Source organism: Zea mays, chromosome 8 (assembly GCF_902167145.1).
Source record: "Zea mays cultivar B73 chromosome 8, Zm-B73-REFERENCE-NAM-5.0, whole genome shotgun sequence".
Lineage (NCBI taxonomy): Eukaryota > Viridiplantae > Streptophyta > Magnoliopsida > Poales > Poaceae > Zea > Zea mays.
This window is the reverse complement of record NC_050103.1, coordinates 137575629-137594634: the sequence shown is the minus strand read 5'-3', so window position 1 is coordinate 137594634 and position 19006 is coordinate 137575629. Positions and strand designations below refer to the sequence as shown.

The window sequence follows — 19006 nt, the reverse complement described above, 5'->3', positions numbered from 1 at the left end:
TTTATATTATATACCACAGCTTCAGCTGGAATCTAGAGTAGTGTCAAACACCCCTAAGATTCCACCCTTTTAGGGGCGTGTTTAGTTGTTTGACTAAAGTTTAGTTCGTATCACATCAAATAGTTGAATATATATTATAATTATTAAATATACAGGTCTAATTTGGTTTAATAAATGCATGTAATTAGTTTTATAATTAGACTATATTTCTATTTAATAGGCAGCTTCAGAATTACAGTGTACCAACATTTTCCCACCTCCCATCAGTCTCCTATTTTTCCTTTTTTTATCATCGGTCTATGTTCGCTTCCTGCAGACGTGGACCAGGCTGCAGTGCGTAAACGAGCGGGCGAAGGCGGTTCATGAAACAAAGTTTAGAGTCTAGATCTGGCTCGAGAAGACATAAACGAACTCGACATTAACTTTATTGCACGAATTGGCAGGGGCCAAGCAGGCCCATCAAACAAAGTTTGGACTTCATGGGATCAGAAACCCAGATCTGGAGATAAAAGCAGCAAACGAACGGGAAAAAAACTTCAAAATTTCATAAATTTTGAAAAAAGTTCAAAATTTATGGATCAGAAACCTAGATCTGGACTAAGGCTCTGTTTCAATCTCACGAGATAAATTTTAGCTTCCTGCTAAACTTTATCCATATGAATTGAAATGCTAATCTCACTCCTTTGGGTGTTTGGACCATTCTAATAAAGTTTAGCATATTAGAATAAAAAGACATATATGCCCCTAATGGAGAGAGAATGAGGTTAGAGGGTATGGGTGGAAAATAAAGTTCCTGACCCACGTTTAGCTCCTTTTAGTATCCCTTGAGCAACTTATAAGATAATATGCTCTAAATTTTATCACACCACTATTAATTCTCCTATTTAGATCACCAAATAGCTAAAAGTACTAAAAAAACTGCTAAAGTTTCTCTTAAGATTGAAAGAGAGCCAAGAAACAGCAAACGAATTACAAAAAACTTTGAAAATTACATGAATTGGTAGGGGCCGCGCGAACGCGTACCCCCTCTACCACAAATTATGACGTCCACTCTCCCACTTGGGGAGATGGTAAACCAACGCACCCACCAAGTGCAATGTGGGCCATTGACCTAGGCCACGGGCCTTCTTGATAGCCCGTAGACCCCGTCCAGGTAAGTATGTTGCAAAGTGGGCAGGGGCGCTGGTTATGTAGCCTCCTCACTCTTCGCACCCAGCTTCAGGCGGCGAGGTGGGACTAACCGAAACGCGCCTCACCCAGTCACCCTGTCGCGCGAGCGCTGGAAGTGGGCGAGCGCTCGTTATTTTACAGAGCCCATAAACGAAAGCCCATGAAATCTTCCGACTCGTGCGCGCCAACCTTTTCGTTGCTCGCTCACCGACCGGCGCCATCACTCGCTGAAATTTCTTTTCCCAATCCAGTTCATTCTGCCGCCCTCCAATAGTCCAATCCGGCCACCCCAATGCCGTCACGGTCGGGCTCCCGGGGCAGGCGGCCGCGGCCGGCCCCAGAGGTGGCTGCTCCCACGGCTGTACAAGTGAGCTCGTCCGGCTCGAGTGAGGAAGGGAGCGATGAGGAGGAGGAGGAGGAGGGGAGCGAGGGATCCGGTGACGGTGCGAGGAGCCCGGGCGGCTCTGCCAGCAAGTATAAGGCGGCGGAGAGTGAAGCCGAGGCGGAGGACCCATGCCTTCCCAGCTGCCCCATTTGTATGGTCGCGTGGAGCGCGATGCTGACGTGGGTATCGTAGCTTGCATGTAGCCGGGCTCAAATTCTGGGCCGTCCATGCTTGCATTGCGTTGCATGTGGGTGGGTGACCCGTGGGGATTGCCGTCGATTTCGTGCCTTCCCAGACACGGCCACTGCATGGCCTCCACTCTCCCTCCCGTAAATCTTCTCCGAGGCGAGGGCCCAGCTTCACACACACTGTAAATTTGTAGATCGTCTCCGAGGCGAGGAGAGAGAGAGAGAGAGAGAGAGAGAGAGAGAGAGAGAGAGAGAGAGAGAGAGAGAGAGAGAGAGGAGAGAGAGGGACAGGATGCCCCGCAGCGGCATTTCGGGGACCCTCAGGTCGCCCCAGATCGACGTGGTCATCGACACGGGGAACCCCTTCCTGAACCGCACCGTCGACGGCTTCCTCAAGATCGGCGCCGTCGGCGCCTGCAAGGTGGCGGCCGAGGAGACCTTCGACTGCCTCCACAGGGGTGCGTGCGTGCTGGCCATCACTGGATGAGTTTCTTCCGCACATCTCTGTACCCTGCACTTTACATCCAGCCATGGCTGAATGACTGCAATGGCGAGAGAAACCGCCTCACATTTTTCAATTTTTAACCGATGCTATTTTCAGAATGACAGCAGTCCTGTTGTTTGCTGACAAGGAAATCATAGACTTGCATCATTCATTATTATTATCCCTGTTCTTTTAACCACGAGAAGCTGTCCTGACAAAGAACTTGATCTGTTTCCATTGCAGGGGATGTTTCAAAGCGCAAGGTTGAGCATGCCGTAAGTCGTGTCTTCGCAGCCTCTGTATCCCTGTTCTTTCAACCATTCTAGATCCACACCAATTTTCTCTTTCTCTCTCTCTCTCTGGATATGTGTGCAGCTGAAGAAGATGTGCAAGGAGGGCGCATATTGGGGTAACTAATAACTGACAACCGCAAACGACGATCCGTGTTCTTCATCCACGCTCTGACTGAAGAAGATGTACGTGCAGGGACTGTTGCTGGCGTCTACGTGGGCGTGGTGTATGGCGTGGAGAGGGTCCGTGGGCGCAGTGACTGGGTAAGAAGATGTTTTCAACTTGATTCATTCGACTGCCAGAAGAACTTCTTCTTCTTCTTCTTCTTCTGCTGCTCTCGTGACCCCCCTGCAGAAGAACGCGATGGTCGGAGGCGCCTTGTCCGGCGCGCTGGTCTCCGCCGCCAGCAGCAACCACGGAGACAAGATCGTCAAGGACGCCATCACCGCCGGCGCCGTCGCAACGGCCGTCGAGTTCGCCAACTACCTCACCTAGCTGAGCAAACTGCATCTGCAGCGCCGCTGTTCATAAGCCAGCGTCTTCAGGCTTCGTTTCTTCTGACAGGCAGGCAGCAGTTTTGCTTTGCGTGAGTGTCTCCTGAATCCGTTGCCTCTGCGGTTCGCAAATGCAGCCGGGGGGTTGGAGCTGGAGCCGTAGCTACGGACAAACAAAAATCACATTACGCAATTGTTTCAGACCTAATAAGACACTGCCTGCAATTTGCCAAAACTTGGTTTCGGAGTTCCAAAATAAACTTGTAATGTTAGCCACGGTGTACGTATAAGGCCTTTTGTATTGCCATTTTTGTTATTATGTTTTGCTTCTTCCTTTTTTTTATGATTATGAAACAGGGGCGTTGTTTGTTGTTTCTTCCCTGCCTCCTTTTGTTGCAAGCTTGGAGCTTCCAAGTCAGGGACCAAAATAGACCTGTTCAAAGGTGCCTTCTATTTACTAAAAATAATTTATCTCGACGGAATTTCATGGATCACGATATGATCAGATGGTCATGTTCGTTTTATTTCATGGATCTTTTAGTTACTATAGACATTATTTTTTTAAAAAATATATTACCTCCATTTTTATATTTGTCGTATTTTAGTTAAAAAAAACTAGCGAGCGACAAATAAAGGACCTATGCTGTCTAGTTCCCCAGGGGCCCCTAAAATCGTAGAGCCGGCTTCGATGTCGGTCTAGTATAAAAATTGATATCTACTAGTTTGTACTCGGTTTTATGTTTGGTTTTGTATTGTTGGTTGTGTGTTCCTATGGAACAGAGACCGGAAGATGTGTTTTCAAGAACTTGCAGATTGTAGTATGAATTTGAAATTAATATAACGATCTGCGAGTAGGGCTGGGCAAAATACTCGTGGCTCGTGAGCTCGCTCGACTCGGCTCGTTTCAATTTTATCACGAGCTGAGCTAACATCTCAGCTCGGTTCGTTAACGAGCCAGCTCGACACGAGCTCGAGCCAGCTCGTTAGCTCGAATGAGCTAGCATTTATCTGTAAAACAAAGCCTATACTTGTATTGAATGAATTAATAAGTGATGAACTATGTTAGTTTAGAGTTTAAATGATGTGATATATAAAATTATGAGTATTGTTAGTCTTTTCTAGTGTTAAATTAGTATAAAATTAACTAGCAATTGATTATATTGTTGTATATATACATGTATAATATTTTTTGTTCTGGCTCGCGAGCTAAACGAGCCAGCTCGAGCTCGCAAACGAGCCGAGCCGAGCTGGTTCTCTGGCTCGGTTGCTTAACGAGCCGAGCCGAGCCAGCTCGTTTCCTTAACGAGCCAGCTCGAGCTCGGTCGAGCCGAGCCGAGCTGGCTCGATATCCACCCCTATCTGCGAGTTCTTGAAAACGACCAACCCAAATGGGTCATGGTTTTCTAATCACGTTTATATCTCAATTGTAGTGTTTTGGATATTTTCCTAGTTTCTTATAGCTATTTTTAAAAAATTGTAGATCTAAATACTTTATTTAGATTTTTTTATATACTAAACCATCTCTATAATACATTTATTAAAGTCTTTAAATGCTCAGAAGAATTTTATGCGAATTAAAACCTTTAAACATCTGGTTTATAGAGAGATGGGACAATCGCCAAATCTACGCGCAAAAAATGTGCTTTTTTTCGTGAATGAACACTACTGTGGCGATCACGATCTGAAATTCCGCTTTTGATCGTAGAATAAACTGGGGCAGCGGAACAGTGTGGGAGGCACAGGAGGAACTGAAACTGAACTGGCGATCACGATCCCCACTCCGGCACCCAAGTGTGCGAGATGTGTGGGGCTAGCTGATCTGACGAGCCTGGGAAAAATTCATCACGCTCCTGCCTGGCTCCATCGACAGCTCAAGCACTGTTACCGGATGCTCGCTTCTGATGCCTCAATTTAGGATGATAATATTTGTCCCATCTGCGTATTTGTGGAAGAAACTTGTGTTAATGGGTTGTTTGGTTCAGTTTTTTTACGATGAGTTTTTCTGATTACGTGCGGTTTAAGTATCATGTATATTACTGCGAAAGAATTTAAGTATCACGTAGATTATGTACGGAGAAAGATTAAATAGTCTATAGAGTTTATGATGTAAAAAGTGACGATTTTCTACTATCGCAACGACTTTACCGATTCTGTGTTCACGTTGATTCTGGACGGTTTTAACTAAAATGTTTCTTATAGAATGAAAAGTTGGATGATTAGTAGTTTGTAGTAGCTTCTAGTGGCCAGAAACTGGAAAAAAACTGAAACAAACAGGACCAATATCCCTTTTTAGAAGCCATGTCTCATGTCTTATCTCATAGACCCATACCGACGACACAACAGGAATTCTAAAGATTCCCGCTAAAATAACTCCCGTGGGATAGGGTAAAGACCGACGGGAATAAGACAATTCTCGTCGGCTACCTTATGGCCAACGATAATTAAATTAACTCCCGTCGGCCTGTGTCAGAGACAACGGAGATTACCTTATTCCCGTCGGCCTGTGTCAGGGCCGACGGGATTACCTTATTCCCGTCAGCCACGTACACTGGCCGATGGGGATTAATAATTTATTAGCCTATCCCCACACGCGCGGGCTAAATCAAAAATATATTGCCTTTCCACAACGGATCACATTCCTCTAGCCATGACTGAGATCTATCTTCTACCAGGACACGGATACGAGTACAGTGCCAAAGAGTAATGTCGCGAAGAGGTCAACCTTTGCTTCCGAAAGCCACTGTTTTATGTTTATGTTCCTGAAGTCCCTCCTCTATAGGGGTTCAACAGAAGGAGTTTAGGCCGGTGTCCGCCCTCAAGAGTGCCAATCCTGAGATCTTAGAGTTGTAGACCAAGTCGAGGCCTGCTTCTCAATCAAGCGATCGACAAGAGCCATGAGAGGAGAGTGCACTATTCATTCTAAGTGTGGTTTTAAAGCCCCCCCATCTACCCAAATCTTATTAATCTCAGGCGGACCTGGTGGTTGGAAATACTATTAGAGGCATAACCTATGTACGTGTATCATTAGGTGCCGGGTGGGTAAGTTCTTTCAGCAGCAATATGGGGCTTCTTCTTTGTTGGAAAAGCTTTGAAGGCTCATTTGTGTTTCTTCTCCTCCATCACGTCGACGTCTCAAGGATGCTGCCGCCCCCAACCACCTCCAGTCCGCCGCCGTTGATCGTGCCCAGCCCGTACACTCGCGGGCTTATTTACGTTATTCCCGTCGGCCCCGTACACTCGCGAGTACATTTTTTTTCTCAAGCATTTTTTTTTTAAAATGACCCAATGTCTCCTTTCTAGCTGAGGATGGGATAATTCTAATGTTTCCTCAATTCTTTTTAACTAGTCTAGTTCTTCATGTAGGTATTTCCCTTTTTTCCTTATTTGACCTTCTAGATTGAGACCCTACCCTTTAATTAAAATACTAGTAAATTGTTTTGCGCCCTGCGTGAGTCTTTGGCCGATACGTTTACACAGAAATCCTGCAAAAATGTGATCATGTGATAAATTGTTTGATGCGAAAGATGAAGTCGTAAGGCTACTAGGCTAGAGACTGTTCCAGTGGGGCACTAACATGAAGTACTGATGTGATGGCATCGCGGGCTGCACTGGCAGGTTGCACCTCTTCTTCAGTCTTCACTAGTACTTGGCATGTGTGAAATATGATTAGGCAGATAACGCAAAGTTTTAACTGCTAGAGATGTATTAGCGTCACACTGTAAATTTTATCGAGGTCTTGTTGGGACGAAGACGAAGACGTTACCCTTCGCTCCAAGCCTTCGTCAATCTCGCTGCATCAACCGAGGCAAAACGACCGACGGGGTCCACTTTTCGTCCTCTACATTACAAGACGAAGGCCTACGATGAGGTCGCCCCGTCCCACGTCCTCACCCAACCTGGAGGCCCACGTGGGATTCGGCCCATTGTAACAAACCCCGCACGGAGAAGTGTGTTACGGGACCCGACTTATAATGACTTTTCTGTAATGACAGTCTATAACTCTCCCTTATGGGAATATTCCGGGGATAGTCCAGGTGCCTGAGGGCACATGCGTCCTTACATCAAGACGTTGGGCACTCAGGTACCTATAAATACCCTCGTACAGTGCCCTTGAGAGGCTGGATTAACAGAGCAATCGTCATCTCGAGTTAAAAGCTTGTTTGCATTCCTTTCACTCCCCCGTTGGATCATCTTTGCCCAGGAGAGCAAGTTCTAACAGGCTCTTAATTAATTGCTTGTGAGTTGTTTCGAGTCTGCCAGTAAACATTATACAAGGAGGAATACATCAAACTGACAAAAATATTACTGCTGGATGATTTATTTTTCCCAACTATATCTCATAGTAATTACTTCTATGATCAGACAACACACGGTGATTGGTTTTATTTGGTACCAAAGCTAATGAGTAATGATAAAATGGTAAACCAATAATAAGTAGCAAGCAAGCCCTAAGCATTCTAGTAGATGGTGGTAAATGCCATGTTTAACTAGAAAAACATAGGGAAACAAATCAAAGCGCTTAGAATCTAAGAGAACAAATTGCATTGCTTACGTGCATCTTCATATTGTAAGAACTTTAAGATGTAGCTGAGAAGCTTGAGATATCTTTTTCACTAACTGGACAACCACAAATACGACATAAACAGTTATGGCGGTACTACCTATCATCTAGGGGGCTCCTACATTAGAAAGAAGGATAATAGGAAAGCTTAGCTAGATCATTTGTAAGAATGCAACTTGTTCATATAGCATGGCTACAGCCTACATCATCTGAAATAGACCTGTTTATAGGATACCTAAGCTCAATTCACCCTATATCTAAAACCTACGAGGCCTAAACACACCCGTCCTCAAGAAAACGACCAAACCAAACCAAACCATGCGTCCGTGTCATGGTTTTGTAGACACGTTTACGTATCAATTATAGTGTTCTGATTTTTTATATTCTCCTAATTATTTAGAGCTAAATTTATTTTTATGATAGCAGAGATCTAAATATTTTTGTTTTGATTTTTTATATACTAAAATCATCTCTACAATATTAGAGATTTTAAATGCTCAGAAGAATTTTACTTGAATTAAAACCTTTACTGATTTTTAACTAAAACGGAGACCAAAAGAAATCTATCCAAGGCTGCCTCTAGGAGCCTTCGTGTCTCGTTTTCTTATTTCAGACTTCACTCATCTTCTTATTTCAGGCTCCACTATATAAGGTGGTCTCTAGTATCTTTCCTATCACATATCCTATTTAAAACTTTAGTATATAAAACATTATAATTCATAATATAAATCGATTATTTTACACGATCTCAGCCTAAAAGCGGTAATATGCACGCTCTGAGCATGGCCCAAGCTCCACGTTAACCGTTCTGTCAAAAAAAAAAACATCTAGTCTAGAATGGAAAACACACGATTTTAGAAGTTAGGACTAGTTTGGCAACTCAATTTTCCAAATGATTCTCATTCTTTTAAGAGGATTTAATTTATTTTTTGGTAAAATAGGAATCACTAGAAACTCTATTTTTTCAAGAGAAAGTAAGCTATTTTTTTAGAAAAATAAAAAATCCCTTAAAAAATATTGTTCGTAAATTAGCCCTAAGATGGACTAAAAATCTGGTTTTATAGAATAGGGAGGGATCGAGCAACCGCCAAATCTACGCGCCAAAAAGGTACCTTTTCCGTGAATAAACACGACTGCGGCGATCACGATCTGATCGAACTCGTAGAATAAAATGGAGCAGCGGAATAGTGTGGGAGGCACAGGCACAGGAGGAGCTGAAACCGAACCGAAGTGGCGAACACGATCCCCACTCCGGCCGGCACCCGAGTGTGCGAGACGTGTGGGGCTGATCTGACGAGCCTGGAAGAAGAAGAAGAAAAAAAAGTCCTCACGCTCCTGCTTGGCTCCATCGACAGCTCACTAGCTGTTACCGGATGCTCGCGTCTCTGATGCCTCTCGATTCATCATCCATCGTTGGTGGCGGCGGCGGGGCGGCAAAGGTTCTGATTCCGCAGCAGCCAAGTGCTCCTCCTGCAGACGAAAATGACGGCAGAGGTTGGCGTTGATCCAGGAGACTCATCAGTTTAGTTTAATAATGAATCTGTAGCAGGCGCTTCAGTCTCTCATCGGATGAGCGAGCAGCTTAGCAGAGCAGGTGGTGGTCCCTGGCTCGCCCGCGTCCATTCTTTCCCGCCCGTCCTGCCGTCCACTCCGCCGCCTATTTATACCCCTCCTCGCCCACCCTGCCATCCTCACCATCGCAATTCACAAGCAAAGCAATCAGAGCCAAGCACCCACCGTCCTCCTTTCTTTCCTTCGACTCATCAAAGCATGTCTTGCTGCGGCGGCAACTGCGCGTGCACCTCCGGCTGCAACTGCGGCAGCGGATGCGGCGGGTAAAACACACCCATATTCATGACCACGGTCGTATCTGTGAATCTGTCTGAACGCGTATGTATATATGACCCATCCGTCCTCGATCGTGCAGCTGCAAGATGTTCCCTGACGTGGAGACCGCCGGCGTCGCCAGCGTGAAGCCCACGGTCCTCGCCGCCCCCGCCACCAAGGCGAGCGCCGGCGGGTTCGAGGCGGCCGCCGAGGGCGGCGGCTGCGACTGCAACACCTGCAACTGCGGCACCAGCTGCGGCTGCTCCTGCTGCAGCTGCAACTGAGCCACCCGCGATGACGAGACAACCACCCGGCCTCCCCCCCACCCATCGTACTACAACTATGTAGCGGCGTCTAAATAAGATCCCTCCACCGGCCACCGCCATTGTTCCTTCCTGTCGCTGCATGGTTGCCTGCCTCGTGCCCGGGCTAATATACATATACTATGTGTTTCAGCATTACCGCCTGTGTCTGTCAGACTCTGTATGTGTTCAGTTGTGTCTCTCTGTGACGGCCCCATGCGTCAGCGTCACTGCTTGCTTCTTGCTGCGTCTGACTCTGACGAGACGCTGGAAAAAAAACAAAAACTGAGAACCACTTTGCAGCGCTACAGAATCTGAGATGAGGATTAACAGTCTCTGAAAAGATTTTGCAGAATGCAGAGTATACTGAAATCTGGTGGAACGTCAACATGACCAGCTACAGTTAGGGCCAGCGTATTTTGAAAGTGTTAGTTCAAAATATGTTGCATTATATAATCTGGACAGATTATAATACTAAACAAACGTGTCTTTAGTCTAAGACAAAAACTTGGCAGAGTACCTTGTGTTGGCCCGACCTCGCGACGAATTGAAATGGTGGCGCGGAGTCGCCGGTGTGCGATCTCAGTGCGACGCGATAGAAACAAACTGCAGACTTGCTCTCTGTTTCTATCGCGTCGCACTGAGATCGCACACCGGCGACTCCGCGCCACCATTTCAATTCGTCGCGAGGTCGGGCCAACAATCTGGTATCAGAGCCGAGGTTGTATGCAATACGACGGATCGGTGAGCCCTCCTCGAGAACCGGCGAAGAAGAAGCGTGTTCTCCCTCGACGACAGCCGTCGAACACCATGAATCAAGCATCAGGTTCCGGTGGCGGCGTGAAGGAGAGTTCACTGATGTGGCCACTCCTCACTCGTGATAATTACTCCGAGTGGGCGATGTTAATGCAGTGTAACTTTGAGGCGCTGGAGATCTGGGATGTGATCAGTCCAGGTATCAACCCCAAGAGGGCGCATGACCGTCAAGCCATGAGCGCGCTCCTGCGCTCGGTGCCGAAAGAGATGTGGCAGTCTCTTGGCGCGCGCAGCACAGTGAAGGAGGCGTGGGAGGCAGTGAAGTTGATGCGGCTCGGTGCAGATCGGGTGAAGGAGGTGAACGCCCAGAAGATGCTCCAAGAGTTCGAGAACATCAAGTTCAAGGACGGAGAATCGGTCGAAGATTTCGGGATGCGAATCACCAACCTCGTCGGCAACCTTCGAGCACTTGGCGAGGTCGTGGAAGATGTCCGCGTCGTCAAGAAGTTCCTGCGGGTGGTTCCGGCGCGCTTCACCCAGGTAGTTGTCACGATTGAAATGTTCTGTGATCTCAAGCAGCTCTCGGTGGACGAACTGGTGGGGCGTCTGCGTGCGGCCGAGGATCGATTCGACGACAAGGTCGAACACCTCGTCGATAAGGCAGGACGACTCCTTCTCGCCGAGGAGGACTGGCTTGAGAAGAACAAACACCGTCTGCGTTCAGGCTACAAGGACGGTGGTGGTGACTCCGGCGCTGGCTCCTCGAAAGGCAAGTCGCCAGCACACCACGACGGGAATGCCTCTGGACCGGTCAAGCTGACCTCCCAGGGCACTCCGCGGCGTAAAGGACGGTGCCGCAACTGCGGGATCTACGGTCACTGGGCTGAGGACTGCAAACGTCCAAAAAGAGGGAAGAAGAAGGAACCATAGATGCCTGAAGTGAACATGGTCGTTGGCGGAGTTGAACACAATGGCGCTCTCATGCTGGCAACGTGCGACGTCGTCCACGGACCATGCCAACATGTTCACCTGACTGAGAAGACTACACCAGAGTTGGTACCTGACGGGATGTGGGTACTAGACTCCGGAGCTAGCAATCACATGACTGGTACTCGATCAATGCTGACACAGCTTGATCCGAGTGTTCGAGGCACAGTGCGGTTTGGTGATGGTTCTTGCGTCAAAATTCAAGGTATGGGCTCAGTTGTCATTCAGGATCGCTGTAAAGGTCATAAGGTACTTACAGATGTTTACTACATTCCTGAACTGAAAAGCAATATTGTTAGCTTGGGTCAGTTAGAGGAAAAAGGGTTCAAATATGAGGGGAGGAATGGAAGTCTGTGTATTTATGATCAAGAATGTAGACTTCTGATAGCTGCTCCAAGAACCAGAAATAGACTATACATTGTAAAATTTGGATTAACCTCACCAGTGTGTCTGCATGCTGCAAAATCTGATGAATTAACGTGGAGATGGCATGCTAGATATGGCCACTTAAATTTCAAAGCCTTACATGATCTGTGCAGCAAAAACATGGTAGAAGGCATGCCTACAGTGAAAAGGTTAGAGCAGATTTGCGATGGGTGTGTTCTTGGGAAACAACACAGAAAATCATTCCCTCAAAAGTCAAATTTCAGAGCACAGAAAAATCTTGAGTTAGTCCATGCTGATCTATGTGGGCAAATTACTCCTAAAAGTATAGGGGGAGCCTCCTATTTTCTCCTAGTGGTTGATGACTACAGCAGATACATGTGGGTAGAGATGCTTAAAACCAAGGATCAAGCTCTGGTCAATTTTAGAAAAATTAAACAAAGAGCAGAAACTGAAACTGGTGATAAGTTGAAGGCTCTCAGGACAGACAGGGGAGGAGAATTTACCTCTATTCTGTTTGAAACTTTCTGCAGTCAAGATGGCATCAAACACTACACTACCACTCCATATTCCCCTCAGCAGAATGGAGTGGTGGAAAGAAGAAATCAAACAGTGGTTGAAATGGCCAGGTGTTTGTTAAAAGCAATGGTGGTTCCAACAATATTTTGGGGTGAGGCAATCAGGACTGCAGTGTATTTACTGAACAGGTCACCTACCAAGGCCCTGGACAGTAGAACTCCTTTTGAAGTTTGGCATGGTAGAAAGCCCAAGGTCAGTCATCTGAAAGTGTTTGGGTGTGTAGCACATGTGAAGCAACTTGGTCCAGGCATGAATAAATTATCTGACAGGTCAAGTAAAATGGTCTTGATTGGATATGAATCGGGTACAAAAGGGTACAGACTGTTTGATCCAATCTCCAGAAGGCTTGTGGTCAGCAGGGATGTCATTTTTGAGGAGAGTAAGCATTGGGACTGGGACAACTTCTTGTGTGAAACTGACATGCAAACAACAGACACTTTTGTGGTTGATCATGAAATCTCTGACAGAGAGCCGATAGTAGATGAAGATACTGAAATGGGTGAACCTTCAGCCCAAACAGCAGGGGAACAGACTCCAGTTGGACAGGGAAGTGGAGGTGGTCAGCCTGCAGAACCCAATACTCCACTTGCACCCTCATCTGGTGGTGCCTCATTCACCCCTGCATCTAGTGTTGCACCAGATCCAGGTTGGGTGACTCCCTCTAGTCAGAGCTCGAGTAGTTCAGGACATAATCCACCTAAGAAGTTTAGAACTTTGGCTGATTTGTTTGACTCAACTGAGCAGATACATGATTTTGAGTATAGTGGGGTGTGTATGCTGGCTGCTGATGAACCTGCTAGCGTGGAACATGCTCTTGAACAGGATTGTTGGAGAAGAGCTATGGAGGAAGAGATGTCTTCAATCAATCAAAATAAAACCTGGGAGGTTGCAGAGCTGCCAAGAGATCATAAGGCTATAGGCCTGAAATGGGTCTTTAAAGTCAAAAGGGATCCAACTGGGAAGGTTGTGAGACACAAAGCTAGATTGGTTGCAAAGGGTTATGCTCAGATCTATGGTATTGATTATGAAGAAGTGTTTGCACCTGTAGCAAGACTGGAGACAGTAAGGATTTTACTGGCTCTTGCAACTCAAGGTAACTGGGAAGTGCATCATATGGATGTCAAGTCTGCCTTTCTCAATGGTGATCTCAGAGAGGAGGTGTATGTAAGTCAGCCTCCAGGCTTTATAGACTCTAGTGCATCAAGAAAAGTTCTGAGATTGAAAAAGGCTCTCTATGGACTAAAACAGGCACCTAGAGCTTGGAATGCCAGACTCGATTTGGAACTACTGAATCTTGGTTTCAAAAGGAGTCTTGAAGAAAATGCTGTTTACAAGAGAGGAACAAGTAAGACCCTATTACTGGTTGGAGTGTATGTGGATGATCTCATTATCTGTGGCCCAGACAGCAAGTGTATTGCTGAATTCAAACAACAGATGATGAAGCTCTTCAGCATGAGTGATCTCGGTTTACTCAGTTATTACCTCGGTATGGAGGTGAAGCAAAAACCTGGAGAAATTACTATCTGCCAGAGTGCATATGCAGAGAAGATAGTGGAATCTTGTGGTATGAAAGGATGTAATCCAGTCGATACTCCAATGGATCAACAGACAAAGCTAACACCTGGAAAACCTGAACTCATACTTGATGCTACCAGATATAGAAGTGTAGTCGGTAGCTTAAGATATCTGGTTAATACCAGACCTGATCTTGCTTACTCAGTTGGGATGGTTAGTAGATTTATGGAAATGCCAAACACTGAACACTGGGCTGCCATTAAAAGGATCATCAGATATGTTGCAGGCACTAAACAGTTCGGCTGCAAGTATGTACAAGGAGCAATTGCAGACCTGATTGGTTTCTCAGATAGCGATCATGCAGGTGATCTTGAAAAGAGGAAAAGCACTAGTGGGGTTGCTTTCTTTCTGGGAAAGAACATTGTGACCTGGAGCTCTCAGAAGCAAAGAGTAGTATCTCTCTCCTCTTGTGAATCTGAATACATAGCTGCTGCAACAGCTGCTTGCCAGGGTGTTTGGCTGAACAGACTGCTAGGGGACCTGCTGGGTACTGAACAGAAGAGTTTCAGGCTGCTAATTGATAACCGGTCTGCTCAAGAATTAAGCAAGAATCCTGTGTACCACGAGAGAAGCAAGCACATTGACACTCGGTATCATTACATTCGTGAGTGTGTAAGCAATGGGGTACTGAAAATTGAACATGTCAGCTCTGAAGATCAGTTAGCAGATATGCTGACTAAGCCTCTTGGGAGAATTCGGTTCATTGAACTGAGAAGGCAACTCGGAATCATCAGAGTGGAAGACTGAAGATTGACAAGATTAGAGGGGAGAATGTTGCATAACAGCATTATGTAATCATGTCAATCCTGTATCCAGCATATAGATGCATTAGACAAGTTGTACTTGAGCACGTTTAGTATCCGTACGCGTAGAATTACAGGTGGCTGGCGAATGCACCCAGCTGCGCTGTGACCGCGTCAAGCGCTATTCTCGCCACGCCGTTGCATGCCGTGCATGTCGCATGGTCTGCCGAATAATCAGGCACGCCGTGCAGCTGCGCAGTGTGGCGGGGAAAGCGGATCCCAGTTGATTAAACGTTGAGTAATGCATCAGTGTGGTTGCGCGTTGCAGCCATTGTGTGGTGAGAGTGTGATAGCATGGTTTATAAGGTTGAGGGTGCAACCCCCTGACAGGCTAGCTTTTTGGGGAGTGTTGGCCCAAGAGACCTAAAGACCGCTGCTATACGTGCGGGCGCGTGTGTCGCGGCCCGACAGCCTGGGTGGGCGCGCCGTGTGTGCGGGCGGCCCCGACGGACACGCCGTGTGTCGGCGGTCCGGTTCCAACAATTGGTATCAGAGCCAGGTTGGCCAGTGCATTCTCAGACAAATCTCGGCTCACAATGTGTGAGGGGGAGATTGTTGGGAATAGTCCCACATTGTGTGGTGAGAGTGTGATAGCATGGTTTATAAGGTTGAGGGTGCAACCCCCTGACAGGCTAGCTTTTTGGGGAGTGTTGGCCCAAGAGACCTAAAGACCGCTGCTATACGTGCGGGCGCGTGTGTCGCGGCCCGACAGCCTGGGTGGGCGCGCCGTGTGTGCGGGCGGCCCCGACGGACACGCCGTGTGTCGGCGGTCCGGTTCCAACACCTTGTCGTTACAAAAAAGCATAGTATCCAAAAATTGGAGGCATCAACATGACCATCTAGCTACGTTTTCAGACTACGGTCCTCGATTTTCTCTTTTTTCTTCAGATAATAGAATTTCAATATCTTTTCTTATTGGAACAATGGAATAGTGATATCTAACTGACCAGTACAAAGATATGAGTATCTTTTTCCCCATTAAGGCTGGTTTAGTGACCAATAAATTAGAGGAGATCTATGGAAGATTCCTTTTGAATAACGAGAGATTATTTCCCCATGGATCCTTTTGAATAGCGAGGGGATTCTTTCCCATGTATCCCCTCCACTCCGATCCCTGATCACCAAACCAGCTCCCTAATGTCCTGAACTCTAAGGGTTTGTTCGATTATTCTCAATACAACACATGGATTGAATGTGATTGGAAAAAATTAAGAAGAAGTTTGATTTGTTTGGGATTCAAACTCATCAAATCCCGCGCAATCCACATGGATTGAGAGCTAACCGAACAAGCCCTAAACCGGATCAAACCATATCTTATGGTCTGAAATCTAAAGAGGGAAGAACCTTGCAAACTTGAAATGAGATTTCGTTTCTCTTTTCCAGAGGGTGAGAGAGAGACATCACGTAATATGCTTTCTATTGAATGAACCTAAGAATAGGCAGAAAGGAAAAGTGAAAGCAGGAATAGATGAAGGAAAACAAAAGTTGCAGAATCTAGGATGAGCATGCAGTCTAATCATGCCCAAGCATCCAATACAGATGCATAGTGGTGTATATATATATTCTGTGAGCACCTCTCTCTCTCTCCCTCTCTCTCTCTAAGTCAACTGTGCACTTGTAAGCGATGAGTATTATAAAGATGATTACATCTCCTTCCTGTAGATCACAGTAATTGCAATAATCCTCTGAGTCACATTCTTTCAAATAAAAAAAAAACTGCACTGACAACTGTTTTTTTCACTCTATGTTCAAATTGGGTTTCGTTTGAAACTTGAGAATCTGAAAGAAAAAAAAACTCGGCAAGAGTTTGCATTGAAATCCTCAGAAGTCCTTCGATCGGCTAGGATTTGTCACCACTATGTGAGCTAAAAAATATCATTTCTGAGGAATTAAACTAGCTAGGATTTGTCACTCCATCGTCGGCTGGCACTTTTATCTGAATTGTCATATGCTGATCCTGACGCCATCAGAATGGAAATAGGATGGAGACCTTGAGATGCCACTAGATACACTGGAAACTCTGCGCTCGGTTTTTTTTATGGATAGCTTAACGAACAAGCTTAAGCTGGGATGGTTAAGATTGAGGTCGCCATCAGCAGTTCAGGAGTACCAATTAAGGTACTATGTATGACTCATGAGCAGCCTCATCATCAGTAATTCTCAGTATTATATGTCAACATGGTCTGCGAGTAGTCAAATATCAAACAATTCCCTTGCTGTCATGGTACTGCTAGCTAGCGTTGTTTTTCTATTCCAACTGCGTCACAAGAACCCAGCTAGATCATTCATTGGCTCCGGTGTATATACACCAGACTAACATTTCACCTCATTGTATACTGCTACACGTATGGAATGCGTATGCTGTATACAAATACAAGTGAGTAGCCTACTTGATCCCCTGGAATAAAATTCTGTATGAACTTTTCATGTATTGTTGTATAAAAATACAAGTGTGCAAGTAGCGGTGCCATGTACAGGTCAAAAGTGTTAATTGGCTGGGCTCCATGCCCTCTAGGGTCACGGTCTGTGTTTATATATTGCTGATATATGCGGTTACAAAAAAAAGAGAAAATAGGGATATATATGGATGGGATCATAATCCACAACTAACCCACCATGAATCACGGTAGAGAGACGTAGCACACTTTAATGTAGGAATAGACGTAACAAACTGTGTTTTCGTCTAATACCCCCTCACTTTGGACGCAGTGGAAATAAGTTCAGATTGTTTCTATAATGCTTGAATGCCGGAGTAGGAAGCACCTTTGTCATAATGTCTGCCACTTGATCCTTCGACGATTTGGCACAAACCTCAACCTGTTTCATGGCAACACGCTCTCGGACAAAATGATAATCAATCTACACATGCTTCATACAACAATGAAAAACTAGTTTTGTCGTGAGATGTGTAGCGCTTATGTTATCACACTATAGGCTCGGTGGTCGTAGAAGAGAAATGCCAATTTCGCGAAGAAGAACCTGAAGCCAGATGATCTCTACTGTGGCATCAGCGACGGGTTTATATTCAGCTTCTGTGCTTGACCGGGACACTATAGCTTGCTTGCGAGAACTCCAGGAAATAAGGTTGCCCCATGAAAGACGACGTACCCACTGATACTACGTCGATCATCCAAATTACTGAAAAGGCGCTAAGTAGCAATGATCCAGTCTTGATAAAATGCAAGCCATAATCAATTGTGTCCCGGAGATAACAAAGAATGCGTTTAACTGCAGTCCAATGGACTAAAGTAGGGGCAGCCATATATTGACAAACACGATTTACCAAGAACGAATATTTGGTCGAGTCAACGATAGATACTAGAGTGCTCCCACAACACTCCTATACCGAGTGGAATTCTCTGGTGATAAAGGTTCTCCATCTGTTAGAGTAATCTTTTCAGTAGGGACCATCAGTGTAACAATAGCACTAGCATCAAGCATATTAGTCCGAAAAAGAAGATCATGAATGTACTTGTGGTGTGTTAAGGTGAGACCGTCGATATGATGATGTACTTCAACACCCAAAAATAGCTCAGGGGTCCAGGATCTTTTACCGTGAAATCATCTCTGAGTTGCCCAATCAAGCGATCAATGGCCACTGAAGAGGAACTAATGATGATTATATCGTCAACATATATAAGAAAATAGATCTTGATGCCACCTTTGTTAAAAATAAATAGAGATATATCTACTTTTGAGGCCGAAAAAACCAGGGCAAGTAATGTAGTGCTTAGGCGAGAGAACCATGCACGGAGAGCTTGTTTGAGGCCATAAAGTGACTTATCAAGCTTGCAAATATACTCTGGATGAGCGAAATCCTCAAAACCAGGTGGTTGCTTCATATAGACATCTTCATCAAGAAAACCACGAAGGAAGGCATTTTGAATATCGATTTGCCGAATAACCCAGCCACAAGAGACAACCAATGATAAAAGAAGTCGAATTGTAGTGGGATTTACAACCAGACTGAAGGTGTCATCATAATCCACACCCTATTGCTGCTTGAATCCTCTAGCAACCAGTCGAGCCTTATAGCGATCAACCGAGCCATCAGGTTTCTACTTTATTTTGAAGACTTATTTACAATCGACCACATTCAAGCCAGGTCGAGGAGGAACAAGGTGCCCAGTAGCATTTTTAATGAGAGCACAATACTCATCATCCATAGCCCGTCTTCAAAGAGGATCATTAAGAGCAACAATTTGAGAAGTAGGAGTCGA

At 45.6% G+C, this 19006-nt stretch overlaps 2 protein-coding genes and 1 non-coding gene across 3 annotated transcripts; 2 read left to right on the top strand and 1 right to left on the bottom strand.

Moving 5' to 3' along the window:
- Positions 1–1000: 1000 nt before the first annotated feature.
- On the bottom strand, positions 1001–1161 carry LOC111590063 (U1 spliceosomal RNA). The gene has a single exon (XR_004852350.1). It is a non-coding gene; the product is annotated as a U1 spliceosomal RNA (small nuclear RNA).
- A 149-nt stretch (positions 1162–1310) lies between these two features.
- LOC103635971 (outer envelope pore protein 16, chloroplastic) lies at positions 1311–3388 on the top strand. The gene is made up of 5 exons (XM_008658333.4): positions 1311–2201; positions 2471–2502; positions 2603–2636; positions 2714–2781; positions 2873–3388. The coding sequence occupies exons 1-5, from the start codon at positions 2036–2038 to the stop codon at positions 3011–3013; spliced, it is 441 nt and encodes a 146-aa protein (XP_008656555.1). The 5' UTR covers positions 1311–2035; the 3' UTR covers positions 3014–3388.
- A 5875-nt stretch (positions 3389–9263) lies between these two features.
- On the top strand, positions 9264–9912 carry LOC100280917 (metallothionein-like protein type 2). Its single transcript, NM_001153837.3, has 2 exons — positions 9264–9408; positions 9501–9912. Exons 1-2 carry the CDS (start codon positions 9344–9346, stop codon positions 9682–9684), a joined length of 249 nt encoding a protein of 82 aa, NP_001147309.2. The 5' UTR covers positions 9264–9343; the 3' UTR covers positions 9685–9912.
- The last annotated feature ends 9094 nt before the right edge of the window (positions 9913–19006 follow it).